At 48.1% G+C, this 20,950-nt stretch overlaps 1 protein-coding gene across 1 annotated transcript; it reads left to right on the top strand.

Annotated features, from left to right (window-relative positions):
- The first annotated feature begins 3,751 nt into the window (after positions 1-3,751).
- Positions 3,752-18,005, top strand: LOC107109590 (membrane-spanning 4-domains subfamily A member 15-like). The gene is made up of 6 exons (XM_015410255.1): positions 3,752-3,993; positions 7,144-7,259; positions 9,234-9,359; positions 13,657-13,821; positions 15,185-15,304; positions 17,054-18,005. The coding sequence occupies exons 2-6, from the start codon at positions 7,149-7,151 to the stop codon at positions 17,132-17,134; spliced, it is 603 nt and encodes a 200-aa protein (XP_015265741.1). The 5' UTR covers positions 3,752-3,993; positions 7,144-7,148; the 3' UTR covers positions 17,135-18,005.
- The last annotated feature ends 2,945 nt before the right edge of the window (positions 18,006-20,950 follow it).

Raw genomic sequence — 20,950 nt, 5'->3', positions numbered from 1 at the left:
ACGCAAGCCCCCTTGCCACATCAAAGCAGTGATCCATGAGGGACTCTCCCAGCTTGTAACATCCACCACTCATCGGGCCGGGCACACGCTCAATTTGATCTTCACGGCTGGGGTAACAGTGGACCGGATTACTGCTTCAGCAGTACCATGGTCAGACTACCATGCTCTGAGGGCTCACCCACGAAGCCAAATGGACCCTATGCAGCTTCAAATGGCTATGTGAGATCCGATGCCCCCTGGCAGCCCATTGGGTGAGCTTGTAGAGGACTGGCATAACCGGCTCTCCGCAGCCATCGATGAGATCACGCCCCGGCGCCCTTGCTCTAGGCTTGCTTCCTGGTATACCCAGGAGTTGCGGCTTATGAAGCAAGAGCTTAGATGGCTAGAGAGACGGTGGCGTCGGGCTCGGGACGAAGCCACAAGAGCATTTATAGGACATTTATGAGATCCTATGAGATGGCAGTCAAAGCTGCTAAGAAGGATTTCTATGCAACCACAATTGCGTCCGCTAGCTCACACCCAGCCCAATTATTTAGAACAATTCGGGCTATAACAACTCTGCCACAGGGCAGACCAAATTGTAGAGAATTGGATATTGGCTGTGAGGCATTTGCGAGCTATTTTGCGGATAAAGTCCTGGCGCTTCACCGTGACCTCCCCACCACGGTTGACACAATGAGCGAACTTGAGGCCCCTTGCACATCTTCAAGTTCGGCTTTGGATTCTTTCGGCCCGCTCGGCCTAGAGAAAGTTGACAGATTGCTTAGGACTGTATGCCCAACCACATAAAACCTTGACTTGTGCCCTTCCTGGCTGATTAAGGCTGGCCACGAGGGGTTCCGTGGTGCCCTTAGGGAAATTATCAACAAGTCCCTCGTGGAGGGACAATTCCCGGGGTCACTCAAGGAAGCGATGGTCCACCCTCTCTTGAAAAAGTCATCTCTGGATCTGGCCGAATTGGCCAACTATTGGCCAGTTTCCAATTTGCCCTATCTGGGCAAATTAATCCATTTTGGTGGCGGTACAGTTACAAGGCTATCTGGATGATGCTTCCGTATTAGATCCCTTCCAGTCCGGCTTTCGCCCGGGACACGGGACGGAGACTGCACTGGTCACCCTGACTGACAACCTCCGGAGGCATCTGGATCGGGGCGGTGTGGCAGTGCTGCTTTTGCTTGATATGTCGTCCGCTTCTAATACAGTCGACCATCAGCTACTAACCCACCGCCTCGCCGATGTGGGGATACGGGGCTTGCCTTACAGTGGCTGGTTTCCTTTCTCCAGGGTCGGGGACAAAGGTTGGTGCTAGGGGAATGGCAGTCCCAGAGGCACCTGCTTGAATGCGGAGTGCCTCAGGGGGCGGTGCTTTCCCCAATGCTTTTTAGTATCTATATGCGCCCCCTTGCCCAGATTGCCCGGAGGTTTGGGCTGGGATGTCACCAGTACGCTGATGACACCCAGCTCTATCTGATGTTGGGCAGCCAGTCGGATTCCAGACCGGAAGATCTGGATCAGGCATTGCACGCCATGGCTGGTTGGCTTTGGCTGAGTCGGCTGAAGCTAAACCCGGCGAAGACGGAGGTCCTGTGCCTGAGTTGGGGCAGTTCGGGGTTGGGGCTCCCACTCCTGGCCTTTGATGGGGTGTCATTGGTGCCTGTGCCAGTGGTTAGGAGCCTGGGAGTGCTCCTGGAATTCTCCTTGGCAATGGAGGCCCAGGTAGCAGCCACTGCTAGGTCAGCCTTTTATCATCTGCGGCTGGTCCAGCAGTTGGCTCCCTTCCTCAATCGCGTCGACCTGGCTACAGTGATCCATCGACAGTCACCTCGAGGCTAGACTATTGTAACGCTCTCTACATGGGGCTGCCCTTGGTGCAAATCTGGAGGTTGCAGCTAGTGCAGAACGCCGCGGCCAGGCTATTACTGTGTCTCCCTAGATGGGAGCACATCCGGCTGGTGCTGAAGGCCCTGCACTGGCTGCCAATAGCATATCGAATTCGCTTCAAGGTGCTGGTACTTATCTTTAAAGCCCTATATGGCCAGGGTCCGACATACCTGAGGGACCGCCTTTCCCCATATATACCCCAGCGAGCACTACGGTCGGGGACGCAACATTGACTGGTCATTCCAGGCCCTAGGGAGGCCAGGCTCGCGGCTACTAGAGCCAGGGCGTTTTCAGTGGCGGCTCCTTACTGGTGGAATGAGCTCCCGGAAGAGATCAGGGCCCTGTAGGATCTTATGCAGTTTCGCAGGGCCTGCAAGAGGGAGCTCTTCCACCAGGCTTTCAACTAGGAGCCGCCCTTATCACCACCAATGACCATATCTGGCGTAGAGACTGGCTGTAGTGAGGCAGAGTCAAACTCAAACCACTTGTGAGCCAGTAGCTGTGGAGCTACATGATATGCTATGCCATCTTGGTAAACAACAACTTCAGAGTACATTTATTTAAATGTTGATTGTTTAAATGTTTTAATAATGTTTTAAGCTCTAATGTGTTCTATATGAATCTGGCACCGAGCCAGGCAGTGTGAGCCGCCCTGAGCCCGCTTGTGGGGAGGGCGGATTAGAAATATAAGAAAATAAATAAATTGTTTTTGTTTTCATTGCATTTTTAATGGTGAGATTTCTTTTACTTTTTAAAAAATGGTGAGATTTCTTTTTTAAAATCACAAAAATAAGTAAATGTATCCCCTTTCCAAACAAACACACTTTTGGGAGCCTTCGGTCTTTGTATCAACAAGCCTTTGAATTGGAATCAAGGCACATTATATTTCTAGCAGTTCTGGTGCTGCTAGTTGAACTCCCCTTAGGATTTAGGACAGGGTTGACAGACCCCTGGTCCAGGTGGGGATTCCCTTGATTTTGGGGGGCTTCTTCCTGCTGCCAGCCAGTGACCGTTTTGTCATTCCAACCTTTGCTTTGAAAACTTTCTCTGCGAACAAAACAAATAAGCTTCAGCCAATGACAAACTGTCACTCTCAAGGAGCTGAGCTCCATCTGCCAGCCCAGGGTCGCTACAGGTGGGCTGCCAGGGGGCTGTTCTTCCCTCTGCCTCGCTCAGTGCCTCCAGATTTGTTTGCAGGATTGAGGAGTGCAACTGCGTCAGTGCAGCCAGCTATTCCGGGGCCAGCTGTGGGCCAGGAAAGAAGGGCTGCTCAAGCAAACCAGCCGGTTTGGAGATGAATGGAAAAGGAGGAGCCCAAAGAAGGGGATGGGGTGGGAGGAGACTTCCTGTCGACCCCAGAGCATCCCAAAAGTAGACAAGGTGGGCACTTTCGGGATTCCTGCCGACAGAACACAGTGTTGCCAGCGCTGGCTTGGGAACTCCCTGGAGATTTGGGGGTGGAGCCTGAGGAGGCCGGGGTTTGGGGAGGAGAAGGACCTCAGCAGACTCTTCTGTTATGCTTCGGGGATTTCCCCCCTGGTTGTTCCAGACTTCTAAAACCCGAATGCATTGGTTACTGAGCTGTCCCGTTTTGTGGGTTCATTGTACTGACTTGCTCCTTCCCCCCTCCTTTCCCACGTGCTCAGATGCTGCTTTGCCGGTTCGTTGCCCGCCCGGGCCGCCGCCGCCTTCTGCGCCTTTGGTTGCCTTGTTTCTGCCTGCGGAGCGCACGGACGGAGTTTTCTCCAACTTCGCTTCTGCGTTGAGCGGCGCCCCGGGGGGGGCCCCCCCCCCTCCCGTCCCCCCCCCCCCCCCCCCCGGGCCTTTGGCCGAGATCTCCCCCTCCAGCCAAGTCCAGTTTGGGTGCTGTGGGGCGTCCGGACTGGAGCGACGCCCAGAGGCCCGGCGAGGACTGAGCCCTGGAGCGCCCGGGTTGGGAAACTGCGCCCCCGCCCCGTTTCTGCGAGAGAGCTCGACGAGAGAGCCCGTGTCTGGTCCCCGCGCGGAGGGTGCCGCTCGCCCAGCCGGGATCTTCCGCAGGATCAGAACCACCTTTTAAGGAGGTCGAGGATTTTCGCTCCGGATCTGCTCCTGCGGGGCCTGCGGAGTTCGGTGAGTCTGGAGACGGGAGGGGGGGCTGCGGCGCGGTTTATGCAGCCGGGCCCGAGAGAGCTTCCGAGCCTGGGGTGATTTGGCCATTAATAAAAACATCAGAGGAATCGAACCCGTGGTCGCTCTAGGCCACTCCTCCCCCGGCCCACCACAGGTCACCAACTCTGGGTTGGGTTGGAGATCTGGGGGCGGAGCCCCGGAAGGGCAAAATGCGGAGACACGAGGGAGCTGGACAGTAAAGTTGCCAGCCGTGTTCCCTCTAAGCTGAGTTAGTGTGAGCTAGCTCACAGTTTTTTAGCTTGCAGCTCACACATTTTTGTCTTAGCTCAGGAAGGATGGCTCTAGAGCAGTGTTCCCTCTAAGCTGAGTTAGTGTGAGCTAGCTCACAGTTTTTTAGCTTGCAGCTCACACATTTTTGTCTTAGCTCAGGAAGGATGGCTCTAGAGCAGTGTTCCCTCTAAGCTGAGTTAGTGTGAGCTAGCTCACAGTTTTTTAGCTTGCAGCTCACACATTTTTGTCTTAGCTCAGGAAGGATGGCTCTAGAGCAGTGTTCCCTCTAAGCTGAGTTAGTGTGAGCTAGCTCACAGTTTTTTAGCTTGCAGCTCACACATTTTTGTCTTAGCTCAGGAAGGATGGCTCTAGAGCAGTGTTCCCTCTAAGCTGAGTTAGTGTGAGCTAGCTCACAGTTTTTTAGCTTGCAGCTCACACATTTTTGTCTTAGCTCAGGAAGGATGGCTCTAGAGCAGTGTTCCCTCTAAGCTGAGTTAGTGTGAGCTAGCTCACAGTTTTTTAGCTTGCAGCTCACACATTTTTGTCTTAGCTCAGGAAGGATGGCTCTAGAGCAGTGTTCCCTCTAAGCTGAGTTAGTGTGAGCTAGCTCACAGTTTTTTAGCTTGCAGCTCACACATTTTTGTCTTAGCTCAGGAAGGATGGCTCTAGAGCAGTGTTCCCTCTAAGCTGAGTTAGTGTGAGCTAGCTCACAGTTTTTTAGCTTGCAGCTCACACATTTTTGTCTTAGCTCAGGAAGGATGGCTCTAGAGCAGTGTTCCCTCTAAGCTGAGTTAGTGTGAGCTAGCTCACAGTTTTTTAGCTTGCAGCTCACACATTTTTGTCTTAGCTCAGGAAGGATGGCTCTAGAGCAGTGTTCCCTCTAAGCTGAGTTAGTGTGAGCTAGCTCACAGTTTTTTAGCTTGCAGCTCACACATTTTTGTCTTAGCTCAGGAAGGATGGCTCTAGAGCAGTGTTCCCTCTAAGCTGAGTTAGTGTGAGCTAGCTCACACTAACTCAGCTTAGAGGGAACATTGCTCCAGAGCAAACTAATTTATGCTGTAGCCAAATCGCTCGCACACCACTGTAATGCCAGTAGCTTTCAAAGTAGAATTTTTGCTCACAGGACTCCACAGTTTAGAGGGAGCTGCCCAGGCCGCCATTACCTCCATGGGGACTGATTTCTATTGTTTGGAGATCAGTTGTAATTCTGGGAGAACTCCAGGTCACACCTGGCGGTTGGCAACCCTATGACACGGGGGGCATGAAGGGGCTACGCACAGGGTGCAAAAGCCTCTCTCTGCTTCACATGCCCAATTTCTGCCTGTTGCTCAAAACTGGTTCAAGCTGGGAGGTGTTTTGGTGGCGCAAGAGAGGATCCACCCTGCGAGGAAGCAGGTGCCGTCTGGGTTTCTCAGAAAGCGGAAGGAGACAACTGTGCCGTTGACGACACAGACCGGTTCTCCTCAGGCCCCTGAAGCAACATTATTTGTGCAGCCAAGACTCTCTGTTCCTCCACCCAGAGAAAGTCTGAGCCCTTCTTCTCGCATCATCATCCAGAACCCCTGGGCTTCACTGACCAGCACAGAGTGTTTGGGAGATGGGGGGTAAAGCTGTTGGGAGAATGGGCAGTGAACAAATGCACCTCGCAGAGGAGGTGGCCACCACAACCAGGAAAATGAAGAAAGAGAGAGAAAAAAAGAAGGGCTTTATCAAGGGTTACCAATCTCCAGCAGGGGCCTGGAGTTCCCCTGGAATTACCACTGATCTCCAGACTACAGAGATCAGTTCCTCTGGAGAAAATGGAGAGGAGAATCTACGGCCTTACACTCCATGGAGGCCCCCTCCCCAAACCACACCCTCCCCAGGCTCCACCCCCAAGCCTCCAGGAATTTCCCCGTCTGGAGTTGGGAAACCTTGATGTTTGTTGGAGTTTCTTTATGAAAAGTTGCGATTCAGCAGAGAAAAACAGCTTAGCGATGCCAGAGTACAATAATCAGACTCAGAGTCCACGTGTGTTTAAAATATAAAAGTTTTTACTACATTTCTAGCATAGGGAAAGGTAACTGGGAGGAAAATAACAACAGAGCTAATCCCTACATCTTCACTCTACAAAAGACGAGACTAGAAGAGGTGCAATGGCTACTCTCACACGCTTCTTCAGAACAGCAAACAAAGAGAGGAAGAGGAGCCATAAAATGCAAAGACACTTTGACACTTTGCTTCCAATCAAACTCCTGGAACAGTAAGAATTTTCCCGGGCTGGGGCAGAGGGTGGTGGCTGGGGGACCTAAACTAACATTGGCTTACACAAAAGCATGTGATTTCCTGTAACAACAAAACAGACATTTAACCCAATATATACTGAGTGTTTTTATCTTGTAATACCCAACAATGTTCCAGCATATCCTTACCGAATGAAGGATTCTGCCTGTGGGACCAATCGGTCCACCCACTGATTAACGCGAAATGCCAGGGTGTGTCAGGGTGTCTCTTGCACTGTATCAGCTCTTAACTTTCTGGTATTACGCACAGAGTGGAAAAAGGGGCTGCTGGGAGGAAGGCATGCTTAGGGATGCAACGAGAATTCCAGACGGAACTCATAACTGTGCCGAGCAGATGCTGTTTAGTCCAGATCAGTTAACAAAAATATGTCCTCTCTGTGGCTGCCAGACTGCCTTCTCACCTGCCTGATAGCCCAGTGACCCCAGGCCACCCGGGTCCCTCTCCTAGAGCTGTGACTCCAAAACAAGAAGTGGATCCAACTTGAAAATATTTGCTCTCATTTCTCTTTCTCTCCCTTCCATTTCTTCCTCTCCTCCACCTCTTCTGAATCCAGGCATCTGTTCCAGACCCTAATTCCCATCATAACTTTCTCACCAGCTGCTATGGACCTAAAAAGCCCAGCGACACTGGAGCCCATCTCAAACAGCACAATACAGCCTTCTGTGCCACGGCCACTGAAGACTTTGTACAGGGGTGAACCAATGGCCCTGGGGGTAAGTAAGGACCATGGGGAAAGCCCTAGCATGCCACAAGAGAGAACTACTTAACTCAGGCTCCTTCCCTCACTCAGGAAGTGCCTGTTATGTCTCTGTATGACTAATGTCTCTGTTCCTGCCTCTTTCCCATCAGCCTGCATTGCTTCAGGTGTAAGCGGGTCATTTAATTACCCTGATGTAAACACAGAGCAGAATTACCTGCTACCTGAGAAAGTTGCATGTTGCATCCCAGCACGAGTTCTGTACCTATCTCTGACACTTACATAAATGAAATTACATTGAATCACGTAACTGTTTAATCTCCCCCTTCCTCCCACAGCTCAGCATTTTGTCTATGGATCTTCACTTTTATTTTCATAAGTTAGGCTGAGGGGGAAAAATTGGCCCAGGGCGGGGCTTTTTTTCTGGGGGAATGCACTGGAACGGAGTTCTGGCACCTCTTGGACAAAATTCTTTTAAAATGTTTACAAGGTCATGAGTTTTCAGTATACAGACTGAAAACTTTATTTCCCTATTGAGAGTCCCGGCACCTCTTTTTTTAAAAAAAGCCCTGTCCCAGGATCATGGTCAAGTGAAGGTTTGAACCTGAGACTCCAGAAGGCCTCGGTGATCTCTCCAAGTGGTGTTCCAAATGCTGTGCCAACCAGATGTTCCATTTGGCTGCATCTTGTCCCAGGACGTCTCTAGCCACCACCTAAAGGCTGTAGAAACAACAGAGAGATCATGGGAAGGATGCAGACAATGATGAAAACAACCATGATGTAGTATTATGAAAATATATTTAGACTGCTGTTTTGCAGTGAGTAGTGTTTCTTGTTGAAGAAACACTACGCACTGCAAAACAGCAGTCTAAATATATTTTCATAATACTATATCACGGTTGTTTTCATCATTTTTTGAGACCTAAAGCCTGGACACCCTGAGATGCTCTCCCACTGAGCCGTGGCCCTACCCCTCAAGGAAGAGCAGAGCCGTGGGGCTGAGCTGAAGTCCTTGTCTCTGCTACAGATGTTACCTTCTCAGTTACATTCAGCCAACAAAACTGTGAGCAGCTTTCTGTGTTTCAAATAGTGAGATGACCTTGTTGGGCCAACCTATCATATTACCCTGGTCCAGATGGCTCGGGCTAGCTCAATCTCCTTGTATCTCAGATTCTAAGCGGGGTCAGCCCTGGTTATTAGGTAGATGGGAGACCACCAAGGAAGTCCAGGGTAGCTACACAGAGACAGGCAATGACAAATCACCTCTGTTTGGTTCTTGTATTGACGACTCAAATGTACCTTCTAACCATCAGTGCCATTGGGTTTAGAAGTCTCTACTCATTGCTGGCCTTTTAACAGAAATGACTGTGTGGGACGTTCTAACCACAGCAAAGGTGGTTAGAACGTCAGAGCAGGGCCTAGTTGACCCTGGTCTGCATCCCCCATCACTGGGTGACTTTGGGCCAGTCCCACCATCACAGCCTAACCACCGGACAAGGTTGTTTGTGAAGCCAAAATGGTGGTGGATGGGAGAGACCATCTTTGCTTCCCTGATCTCCTTGGAGGAAAAGCAGGATCAAAATGCCTAGAAAGATGCTCCATTTGCAGATTTGGACCCCGCCCCCCCCACAGGAACCACCTTTCTTCCCGCAGCCTGGAAACGATTGGCTTTCCAGTCTGTGTATTACTGTCGAGCCTTGGGCATGCCTCAGAAAGGATTCCTGTCCTTCACCTTCCATGAGAGAAATAACTGAAAAGGTAGCCTTATTTCTAAGTTTGGTAATTAAGGATCGATTGCACAATGCATAGTTGCATACAGTTGACTTATATCTCCTTGTTACCTCTTTATCTGTTTCTTTCTTAACCTGACATATGCCAATAAAGGTCTGTGTATGTGTATGTATGTATGAGAGAAAATGGTGGCCCTTGTCTTGATTTGGCTATAGAATGTAAGATAATGCTAATGTGCCATTTGACTCTGTCTCGGCAGATCACACAGATCGGCATCGGCATCATGGAAATAGCTTTTGGGCTGGTGATCACCATGACAGAACAGATTAACAAATTCGAGTATGGTGAAGCACATCTCGCAACCCCATATTGGACTGGAATCCTGGTAATTTTTCCACATCAGGTTTGGAAGAAGGCAGACCTCAAGGCTTTAGCCCCCTCAAGTGTCACTCTTTGGAAAATCCAGCCATCTTAAGTTCAGCCCAACGGCTGTTTAAAGCGAAGAAGAAGAAGAAGAAGAAGAAGAAGAAGAAGAAGAAGAAGAAGAAGTACTGGTGTAATGGCTCACTGATGAGATTTTACCACACATTGTCACGTACAAAGGAACTAGAAGCTTTCCTTAAAGATATGAGAGCTTCATTTCCCATAGAACGGAATTCTGGACTGAATACAGTATTGGGTGGGTTTTCTTCACTTGCAATAATCTCGAAATTCCCCCAGCTCAAGGGCATCTCAAGATATCCTAGGAGAGTGGACAGAAGTTTTTCTTTTTTTGGGGGGGGGGCAATCTCCATACTCTGCCCTTAGAACTGGACAGTTTTTTCCATTGACCTCACATGCATGCATACATACATACATACATACATACATATATATATATATATATGATTGCAATTAACAGAGGGATTGGGGTGGGGTGATGTTTTATGACACAATAGATCAGAGGTGTCGAATTCATTTGTTATGAAGGCCGGATCTGACATAAATGTCACTACGTCGGGCCGGGCCATGTGTGCCATAAAACGTAATGCTAGGTACTGAAGATAGAAACTGTATATAAAGACAGCAGCTGGTAAGCTCTGAGTTGGTGTACCCTCACTGCAAGGCCCCCTGGGCTGGGAGGGGGGTGCAGAGGAAAACCCACATGGGGGGACCGAAGAGCCAGCGGTGTAGCACTGGGCAGACGCTCCCACGCTGCCTGACTGCTGCAGACGAGGTTGTTCCGCTGTGTTGAAGCCACCATCGGAGTAGCTCCACCCGTTCCCCACCCCGAGCAGCCTTTATTTATTTATTTATTTATTGCACTTATACCCTGCCCTATCCCAGGATGGGTTCAGGGCAGCTCACAACAGAAATAAAACAATGAATATGCAATTAAGAATCATCAATTAAATAAAAACAGAGTGGCAGCAGAAAATAGAACCAGTCTAGAGCAGCCTAATACACTTCTTGTTGGGTGTTAGTAGGATAGTAGGCATCTGTAGGCCTACTATGGGCAGGGGAGGCCGAGATGGTAAGAAACTTCCTCCACCTCAACCAAAGGCCTGGCGGAACAGCTCTGCTTTACAGGCCTTGTCAAATTGGAGCTAGTCCCACAGGGCCCTGATCTCAATTGGGAGTGTGTTCCACCAGGTGGGGGCCAGGGCAAAAAAAGGCCCTGGCCCTGGTTGAGGCTAAGTGGATGTCCTTTGGGCCAGAGACTATCAGTATGTGTTGTTTAGTGGAGCGCAAGGCTCTCCGGGGCATATATGGGGAGAGACGAGCGAAAATACGCCGGTCCCAGACCACTGCTCGCGGGGCACATAAGAGCCCTGCATGGTCTGGTTCTGGCCTACAGAACCCTGCAGTAGATAATCACTTTTCAGAACTCAAGGTAGAACTTCCAGAAATGCATGCTGTCATTTTTTTCAGTCAGGTCCTGGGGTTCATCATGAGATCTTCTGTGCCCCATAATTTAGATAAACGACCGTGGTTTGATGAATGTTTGGAATTCCAGGACTGGATGCAGCTCCACGTTTGGACCCTGGGTCCTCTGCCACATGACCAAATGATTTCCAGTCCTAGATTCCTCCGATCTAGTGGGCGGGAGGAACAGAGGCAGGGATACAAGAAGCTCATACCTTTCTATTTCTTCTGAGCTCTTTTTCTCTTTTCCACAGTACATCATTTCCGGATCTCTGTCTGTGGTCGTTGCCAAGAAACCTGAGATTACCACTGGTAACTAACCAATTTAGGACTTGAATGATGGGATCAACCATAATGAACTGGCACACAAATACAAGAGCCCAGTTCTGGGATACTGTGGTATGAGACACATTTCAGCGTTCCTGATCTGAGTCTCTCTTGAATGCTGGGTGTTAATGTTTCAAACAAACAAACAAAAGGAACAAATCTAATCCATTTTTCTTTCCATTGGTTCCAAGAGGAAATACATCAGCAGGAGTAATGTCTCTGCTTTCCTTCAGTGTAGTTGAAATTTTAAGAGACCGTAGCTTTCAGCTAATGGAGCTTGCAAGACTGCAGGAATATCTCTAAGAATGTTTCAGTGTTATAAAAGAAAGTGTTGTGAATCTAAAAATAAAAATGGACACTGTAACATCTAGAACACAGTTTGTCTAGTTAAGGAGAAGAGACTGGATTTATACCCGCCCTTCACCACCAGACGGTGTCTCAGAGCAGCTTACAATCCCTTTCTCCCTCCCCACAACAGACACCCTGTGAGTAGGTGGGGTTGAGAGAGCTCTCTCTGCCCTTGAGAGAACAGCTCTGAAAGAACTTATGACTGACCCAAGGTCATACCAGCAGCTACATGTCGAGGAGTGGGGAATCAAACCCAGTTCTCCCAGATTAGAGTCCGCGCTCCTAACCGCTACACCAAACTGGCTCTTAAGAATATAAGAACATAAGAGACGCCAATGTTGGATCAGGCCAAAGGCCCATCCAGTCCAACACTCACACAGTGGCCAAAAATACCAGGTGCCACCAGGAGGTCCAGCAGTGGGGCCAGGAGGAGCCCTCCCACTGTTGCTCCCCCAAGCACCAAGAAGACAGAGCATCACTTGCCCCAGAGTTCCTATCTATACCTTGTGGCTAATAGCCACTGATGGACCTCTGCTCCATATGCTTATCTAATTCCCTTTTGAAGCCATCCATAATTACATAGAGAAGCATTTATATTCTCAGATAAAGCAAAGAGTCAACAAACATAAATGGGTAGCATTGTATTGGTAATAAAAATAAAACATTTTTTCTAGTTGTGGATTTTCTGGGCTGTATGGCCATAGTCTTGGCACTGTAGGAACTGATGTTTTACCAGCTGCTGTGACTGGCAACCTCAGAGGTATACTACAGAAAGATGGAGTACTCTCTGTGTCAAGGTGAGACCATGGCCATGCAGCCTGGAAACTCCGGCCCTGAAAACGTTTGACAACATATAAAACATGTTTTATTTATGGTATGCATCGAAAAAGAATCAGGAGCAATCATAGCTATCAAAACAGATCTTTATTTCTGATACTTATTTGGCTTCTAAAACAGAGACTCCTTTCCCTTAAATTTGGCAGCAATGAATCTTTGTGAAAAGGGTGCGAATTCTTCAAGTTTCATTTCAACGAAAAGCAAAGGTGTTAGAGCCAGAAATGTGATATAATTTTCACTGCCTATAACACTGATACCTTTTCTACTATCTGCCTGAAATTGCATCCTCAGGGTGAGAGGTACATCCATGGAAAATCTCATCTAAATTGGATGAAAAATACCCCCTCCCCAAAGTTACCCTTTGAAATCTTCATCCCATCAAAATCAATGGAAAATAAAACAGATTATGCATTCAGTAACAAAACTGACTGAGATCTTTAGGAAATTTTTGCTTCTGCATAGGAATGCCAGTAGCAGCCCTATTAGGCCACACTAGCCCAATCTCCTCAGACCCTGGAAGCCAAGCAGAGTCATTGCTTGGATGGGAGACCATCAATAAAGACTGGCAGTGTTATGGCCTTGGGTCTTCACGTGCCCTGAAAACCCTGTGAGTTGGAACCTCACGGGGCTGCTATATGTCAGTTGCAACTCAACGGCACACTTTACTTACAATGATGTTTTGGTTATGTTGCATAGAAATTCTTCTTTTTTTAAACAACAACACAACACCATGTTCTTGTGAGGAAGAAGGAGGTTGCAAGCAATGTTCCCTCTAAGCTGTGGAGTCATGTGAGCAAAAATTCTACTTTGTGAGCTAGTGGCATTAAAGTTGTGAGCAAGTGATTTGGCTGCTGCATAAATTGGTTTGCTCTGGAGCCGTCCTTCCTGAGCTAAGGCAAAAAATGTGTGAGCCGGGGGCTAAAAAACTGTGAGCTAGCTCACACTAACTCAGCTGAGAGGGAACACTGGTTGCAAGCCTTAGATACCCTCCTTGAAGCCCCTGAATGTGGAGTTTTTTGCACTGATCCTGCTCTCCTTTGATCCGGAGCTCGGGATTGGTTCCTTCCTCTGCTTTTCCAGTATGTCTGCTTCTGAGATGGCCAGCCATGGGTCCCAAGTCTGCCTTGTTCATGCCAGAAAGGGCAAGGACAGTCAAGCGGAGAGAGGCTGAAGTGGGGCTCCCGTCTGTGGAGGCTGAAGCGATCAGGGATCCCATGGAAGGAAGTGGGACCTTTTTGAATTCATGGCGTGCTTTCTCCCCACAGGTGAAAGGCATGCTGGGAATGAATGTTGTGAGCGCCATGGCAGCTGGCGTTGCGATTGCGATAGTCACCATTTCACTAATCTTCACGAGCCACCTCTCTCCGTGTGATGGATCTTACGACAGCAACACGCCTATAATGTGCCAGGAATCCACCAGGGTCCTTAGCGTGAGTCTACCTTGTCTGAAGAAGGGAGGCAGAACAGGAGCATCTCACTGCTTTTTGAATTTTGCCTCTAAAGGCAGAAAGCTCTTTATGATCCCATCATTCCCACCATGAGCTACGGAACTGTGGCTCAGTGGTTGAGCATCTGCTGGGCACGCAGGAAGTCCCAAGTTCAGTCCCCGGCATCCACAGTGACAAACCACCGGGCAGGAGGTGATGCGAATGATCTGAGACCCTGTTTTTAAAAAGTGCCGAGATCTCTGGGAAAACAAAAGTCATAATTTGGATACAGTATAAAGGGTGTAGAAAATTTTTTTTTTTTTTGGTGGGGGGGGGGGGGAGATAGAAAATTGACCAGAGATAACTTTTTCTCCCTCTCTGTAGGGAGGGGCTGTGGCTCAGTGGTGGAGCATCTGCTTGGCCTGCAGAAGGTCCCAGGTTCAATCCCCGGCATCTCCAGTTAAAAGATTTGGCAGTAGGGGATGTGGAAAGCCGCTGCCAGTCTGAGTTGACAACACTGACCTTGATGGTCAGATAGTCTGATTCAGTATAAAACAGCTTCATGTGTTTAACATCCAGTTGAGCTTTTGGGCATCTGTATGGTGACTGCGGTGGCTCAACGGTTAAGATGCTGAGCTGCAGATTTAAAGGTCGGTAGTTTGACAGTTCAAGACCCGAGTGCCGTGTGACAGAGTGAGCTCCCATCTCTGGCCCCAGCTCCTGCCAACCTAGCAGTTCAAAAGCAAGAAATTGCAAGTAGATAAATAGGTACCGCTTTGGTGGGAAGGTAACAGCGTTCTGTGTGCCTCGGCATCTAGTCATGCCAGCCACATGACTAAGGAAACGACTTCGGACAGTGCTGGCTCTTCGGCTTGGAAAAGGAGATGAGCACCTAGAGTCAGATTTGACTGGCTTTGAGCAAGGGAAACCTTTACCTTTATGGAACAAAAGTAATGAAGGTGGGCTAGGGGCATAGTGCCTAAGACTGCCTGTGGGACCTGCCGTGCTTCACCAGAGCTCTTAAGAATGGGGCTCTTCCCAGTTGGGACTGGGTGCAGCATCCATATCATGCAGTGGACCCTACCCCATGTATTGTGACCAATGCTCCCTCTAAGCTGTGGAGTCTTTTGAGCAAAAATTCTACTTTGTGAGCCACTGGCATTAAAGTTGTGAGCAAGCGATTTGGCTGCTGCATACATTAGTTTGCTCTGGAGCCATCCTTCCTGAGCGAAGACAAAAAGGTGTGTGCTGGAGGCTAAAAAACTGAGCTAGCTCACACTAACTCAGCTTAGAGGGAACACTTATCGTGACAGTGGTGTTTGTATACATAGCATGCAATGAAGAGTTCATTGTGCTTCCCTGGCAGGTTCAGTTACACTACGTGTCTACCGTTCTCGTGTTGTTTACAGCCCTGGAGTTCCTCATCGCCATTGTCACTGCTTCCTTTGGATGTGCCAGTTTGTGTCGGAGTACCTACAGTGAAACGGTAGTTGCCTGGACGGGGAAGTCAAATTAATGTGATGAAAACAGGAATGGGTATCTGGGAAGGGAGATTGTTCTGTCACAGGGGACATGGTGATCAAAATAATATTCTACGCGAAGGTGGGATCTGGATCCAGTATGCCTCCACCCATTGACCCCGTGTGGAGCAAAGCAGGCAAATAGCCAGATATCTTGACCTTCCAATGTCAGCCTCAGCAGCATAGCCAGTTCACACCCATTCATTTCCTCTCTAAGTGCCAGTTTGGTGTAGTGATTAAGTGCACGGACTCTAATCTGGGAGAATCGGGTTTGATTCCCCACTCCTCCACTTGCACCCGGCTGGATGACCTTGGGCAAGCCATAGTTCTGATAAGAGCTGTCCTTGAAAAAGAGCAGTTTCTGTCAAGAGTTTTCTCAGCCCCACCCACCTCACAGGGTGTCTCTTGTGGGGAGGAGAAGGGAAAGGAGTTTGTAAGCTGCTCTGAGACACCTTTGGGCAGTGAAGGGTGGGGTATAAATCCAATCTCTTCTTCTAAGTGAGTAGTTCTGATCCATCATCTGGGCATGTTGTCATGCAGATCCACCAAGTTTGGTATCTGGGGCATGGAATTTGAATCTTTCTTCATTTGCCCAGTGAAGGTCCTTGTGCTGTGGTGGCAACTGCTTTTTTTGGAGTCTGTGCAGCCAATCAGATCTCCAGTAGCCAATCAGAAGCCCAGCTGGGCAAGAGCCCCACCTGACCCTGCCCACTTTCTAAACCACTTGATGGGTGCCAAGAAAGGTGTTGGTGGAGAAGGGCGCCTCGTTGGGGACCCCTGTTCTAGATAGCGTGATGGAAGTTGGGAGAAGGTTGCCAGTAATGAGACCAACCAAACATACAAAAGCAACCTTGAAAAGTGTAAACCCAAATCTCTTTTTTGCAAAAATATTTATAGTTTTATAAGTTATAAAGTAAAGGGCAAATGCAGTACAAAATGTGTGATAACATAAAGAGATATACAATTACAAGCAGGACTATAGCCCTGCTGAAATACAATCCTAAAGGGATCGAGCCGTATTCTTTGTGCTGTAAGGACAGAGAAAACCGTTCACTTTAACAGCCAACGATAAGTCCCTCATAGCATGAAGACTCCAAGGTTGTTACACACGACAGGCCTCTTTCGAATTGTTATCTTTATCAAGTTGTTAAGTCTTCACAAGGCTTGTGGGACTTCCACCAGTTTCCAAAACTTCACAAGTGCATGGTGGCCAGTGTCCCAGTGATGGCTATCTCAAGCCACCATGCGCTTGTGAATTTTTGGAAACTGGTGGAAGTCCCACAAGCCTTGTGAAGACTTAACTTGATAAAGATATTGATTCGAAACAGGCCTATCACGTGTAACAACCTTGATGTCTTCATGCTACGAGGGACTTTGGCTGTTAAAATGAATTGTTTTCTTTGTCTTTACAGCATAAAGAATATGGCTCGGTCCCTTTAAGATTGTATTTCAGCAGGGTTTATGTCCCACCTGTAATTGTATGTCTCTTTATGTTATTATACATTTTGTACTTTATTTGCACTTAAGTTATAAAGTAATCTTATAATACTATAAATATTTTTTTGGGGAAAAAACAGATTTTGTTTATACTTTTCAAGGTTGCATTTGTATGTTTGGTTGATCTAGATAGTACAATAGCAAGGTCTGAAGAGCTGTGTGGCTATAAACCTGGCCTCATTTGTTGTGTTGAGTGGAGCCTCTCTTCTTTCTTGCAGACTGTAGTGATTTTTCAGAACACAGCCCAGGGGACCCCGCCTGCTGTCCTGACGCCGGTCAAGGAGGATGAGGTGCCGTGAACGCCCATGGCCTCCTTCATCCAGAATCACAACTATTTTTTACTCCTCTTTGGAAAAGGGCTGATCGCACAGCATGACTTTCCTGGCAGAGGGTTTGCTGATCAACTTTTTAAAAAAGTTATTGCTATGTGTGGTAAATAAACCGGGAAACTGGCTGGATTTGGTATTTTCTTTGCTGTTTATTTAGGTTTCCAGTTTCCATTCCCTTTCATTCTTTTCTTTCTTGCTCTGCTCCTCTGACCTACAGGTACTCAGGGCTCTGAGTAGTACCAACCAACCAGGAATAAAGGGAAGAATTCAAGCCAGAGAGGATCCGCTGTACCATATTAGAGAAGATGTCTACTTGTCACAGGCTGCTTGAACTCTAATGGCAAGGAATTTATCTAAGAAAATAATATTTGCTGGCCTAGAATCTATTACAAATTCATTCACTAAAATATCTAGGGGAAGCTCCTTTGGCTGGCACATAAGTGGTCTGATCCATTTCTCTCTAGCCTCCTTATACTACAGACATTTAAACAGAACATGCTTCAGAGTTTCTATGGTCCCTAAGCCACAACTGCATTATCGATCGAAAGCGGTTTACCTAACTGTAGACGGTAATGCACTCAGTCTTGCAGAGACTGCAGACGGTACCACATTTAATCTTGTGAGCGTAATTGCTCAGCTGTATCTGGGAGCAGCGAAGTTAGACAAGTATTTTGGGATTGTGAAGACTGGTGGGATTCTTATATGGAGAGTAGAGCAAGTGTGGCCCTTTACATTTCTGTTATATTGCAGGGATGGCCAGACTGCAGCTCAGGAGACGAATGCGGCTCTTTCACACATATTGTGTGTGGCTCCCGGCAGGGCCACTGGGGGAAGGGGAAGCATGCCTCCCGGATTGGTCTTCCCTTCCCCAGCCAGTGTTCCCCTCCTCCCTGGGTAGACTTGAGGTGGTGGTGGGGAAACAGAGAAAGAAGGCAACTTCAACTTTAAATGCGTTCTCAAAGCCTCCCCTCCACCGGCTGGCTTGGAGAAGGCATTTGTCTCTTTAAATCCCTTCTCCAAGACAAGCTGGTGCAGAAGCAGAGGGGAGGGGCTTTGACAACACATTTAAAGTTAAAGGCATTTTCCAAGTCCCTGCCCCGTGGCCCTGCCTGCCAGCTTTGAGAAGGCATTTGTCTCTTTAAATCCCTTCTCCAAGCCAAGCTGGCTGGCATGGAAGCATGGGTGGGGTGGGGTTGGAGAACACATTTAAAGTTAAGATGCTTTCTTTCCACCTCTCCCTCCCTCGCCATTTATTTGTTTTCTTTCCATCTCTGTCTCTCTTTTCCCCTCTTCCCCCCATCTATTTACTTTTTTCTCACCTCTTTCTTTTTGCCTTTCTCTCTTTTTCCCTTCCTTCCTTTCTCCCTGCCTTCCTCCCCCTCCCTCATCTGTTTGCTTTCTTTGTTTCTCTCTCTCTCCCTTCCTTGCCCTCCCTCCCTCCTGCCCCCCCATCTATTTGCTTTGTTTCTCTTTCTCTCTCCTTTCTTTCCATATCTTTCATTCTTTCCACCTTCCTTTCTATCTTTCTTCCATTCTCCCTGCCCATCTATTTGCTTTGTTTTTTTCTCCCTTCCTTCCTCCCTCCCCCTCCCTCCCCTATCTATTTGGCTTTCTTTGTTTCTTTCTCTCTCCCCCCCTTCCTCACTCCCTCTCCCATCTATTTGCTTTCTTTCCACCTTTCTTTCTCTCTCACCCTTCCTTCGTACTCCATCCCTCCCCCATTTATTTGCTTTCTTAGTTTCTCTTTCTTTCTACCGCTTTCATTCTTTCTTTCCACCTCTCTCTCTGTTAGACAAATAAATATCATTAGCAAACAAATAAATATAATTGGACCAATAAATATTGTTGATACCTGTTTTTACCCTTTTTGTTTTTATTTTTGGCAGTCTCATTTAATGTTAATAAAAAGCAACGTTGTATATTTTCTAATAAAAACGTGTGTGCAATATTTGTTAATGTCTTTCGGCGCTCAAACGTCTGACGTTTATTCTGTGTGGCTCTTACATTAAGCAAGTTGGCCACCCCTGGTCAAGGCTCAAGGCTCCAGGCTCCAGAGTGCAAGGCAGAGCCATGGACTTCACAGCAGACCTCTGAAGCATTTGATAATACAGTGGTCAAGTGCGCAGATTCTAATCTGGGAGAACCAGGTTTGATTCCCTACTCCTCCACTTGTACCTGGCTGGATGACCTTGGGCAATCTGTTGTTCTGATAAGAGCTGTGCTTGAAAAAAGCGAATTGTGGAGATGCCGCACGTGCTGAGCAACCCCGATTTTTTCATGTCGGCCTCAGTGGTCCCCTGGACCCAGAAGAAGTAGGTGAGTTGCTCGAACCAGACTTCCCATAGCTCGGGAGCTGGGTCGAAGGTGGAGATCTGTCCCAGAGCAGCAGCCATGACTCTTTAGTGGAGCGGGGAGCAATGTCCTTGGGAGCGGGGTACATTGCAGTGCTGCTCGGGAGCGATGCGGGGCGTGGTGTCCTTCGGAGCGGTGCTCAATGCTGGGCTGTTGGCTGAATCAGGCTCACTCATTGGGATCCCATCTTCGTCGCCAGTATAATGTACTGGATTCAAGGAACATAGATGAGTGATTTCAGCTCATGATTTATTAGAAGGCAGAAACTGAGACAGGAAAGTGGGGCCTCGGGGCCTGCTTACATGCCGGTTCCAAACCACACCCAACACACACCTATTACCCGTGATTGGTTTATTTACAGTGCCCACATAACCATAGGTCCTTACTAGGATCCAGACCGACAGATAGATCCGTTCTAGGATCCTCTGCGTCCATTGTTCTAGATCGCGAAGCTCTGTGTGTTCGCTAGACTATGTCCGAGGCTGACCACGTGCATGGCCCTTTGTTAGGACATAACAGTTATGTAACGCCAAGCACCAGGGGGGGAATAATGAGGCGTACATTGTCTGCAAAAAGCTCCTCGCTTTGTTACCTCTGAACAACAGGTTCAAATCCCCACTCTGCCATCTGTAGGGTGACCTTGGCCCAGCCATTCCCTCTTGGCCTAACATTCCTTTCAGGGCCATTGCTGTGAGGATAAAATGGAGGTGAGAAGAATGATGTGAACTCCTTTGGGTCCCCCAGTGTGGAGAAAGACTGAGCAGGATGCTTGTTATAAATTTAATGTTGGCGACAGTTTGCAAAAGAGGATCAGTCTTGCATTTACTTAATCCGGTATTGTTGCAGTTCTTCTGGAAGGAGGCAGCATGGCTCATTCGGTGTTCAAGCTACCATTAAGTATTATCAGCACGGTAAGTTACAAGGTCGGCAAGCAGAAGGAGTGGGCGTTCCTTTAATAATCAATATTCTATGAGTGAATGGATATTGAGGATCTGTAGGGTTTACTATTTCTCCCCAACTACAAGCTTCGGTTCCTCTGGAATACATGAAGGGCACTTCCACACATGTTGAATCATGTACTTTCAATGTACCTTGCAGCTGGATTTTACTGTGTGAAACAGGAAAATCCACTTGCAAATGATCACTAAAATTCATTGAAAGTGGACTGAAAGCACAGTAGTATTCAGTGTGTGTGAAAGCACCTGAAGTTGCCTTATGCTGAGTCACACCCTTAGTCTATCAAGGTAAGTATCTTCTACTTTGACGGGCAGTGGCCTTCCAGGGACTCAAGGAGAGGTCCTCCATATTGCCTGGTGGTGGTGGTGGAACGTGCCGTCAAAGTGCAACCTACTTGGGGTAACCCCGTAGGGTTTTCAAGGCAAGAGACATTCAGGGGTAGTTTGCCACTGCCTGCCTCTTCATAGTGACCCTGGA

This window comes from Gekko japonicus, unplaced genomic scaffold, assembly GCF_001447785.1.
Source record: "Gekko japonicus isolate JY-2015 unplaced genomic scaffold, Gekko_japonicus_V1.1 scaffold1267, whole genome shotgun sequence".
NCBI classification, from domain to species: Eukaryota; Metazoa; Chordata; class Lepidosauria; order Squamata; family Gekkonidae; genus Gekko; species Gekko japonicus.
Note: the sequence above shows the minus strand (reverse complement) of the source record. Positions and strands in the feature narration are given on the sequence as shown.

Excerpts from the sequence above, each read along its gene's own strand:
- LOC107109590 (XM_015410255.1), top strand. The coding sequence starts at position 7,149 with ATGGACCTAAAAAGCCCAGCGACACTGGAGCCCATCTCAAACAGCACA. Across the intron at positions 9,360-13,656 it reads CATATTGGACTGGAATCCTG|GTGAAAGGCATGCTGGGAAT; the intron begins GTAATTTTTCCA and ends TTCTCCCCACAG. Across the intron at positions 15,305-17,053 it reads GGAGTACCTACAGTGAAACG|ACTGTAGTGATTTTTCAGAA; the intron begins GTAGTTGCCTGG and ends TCTTTCTTGCAG.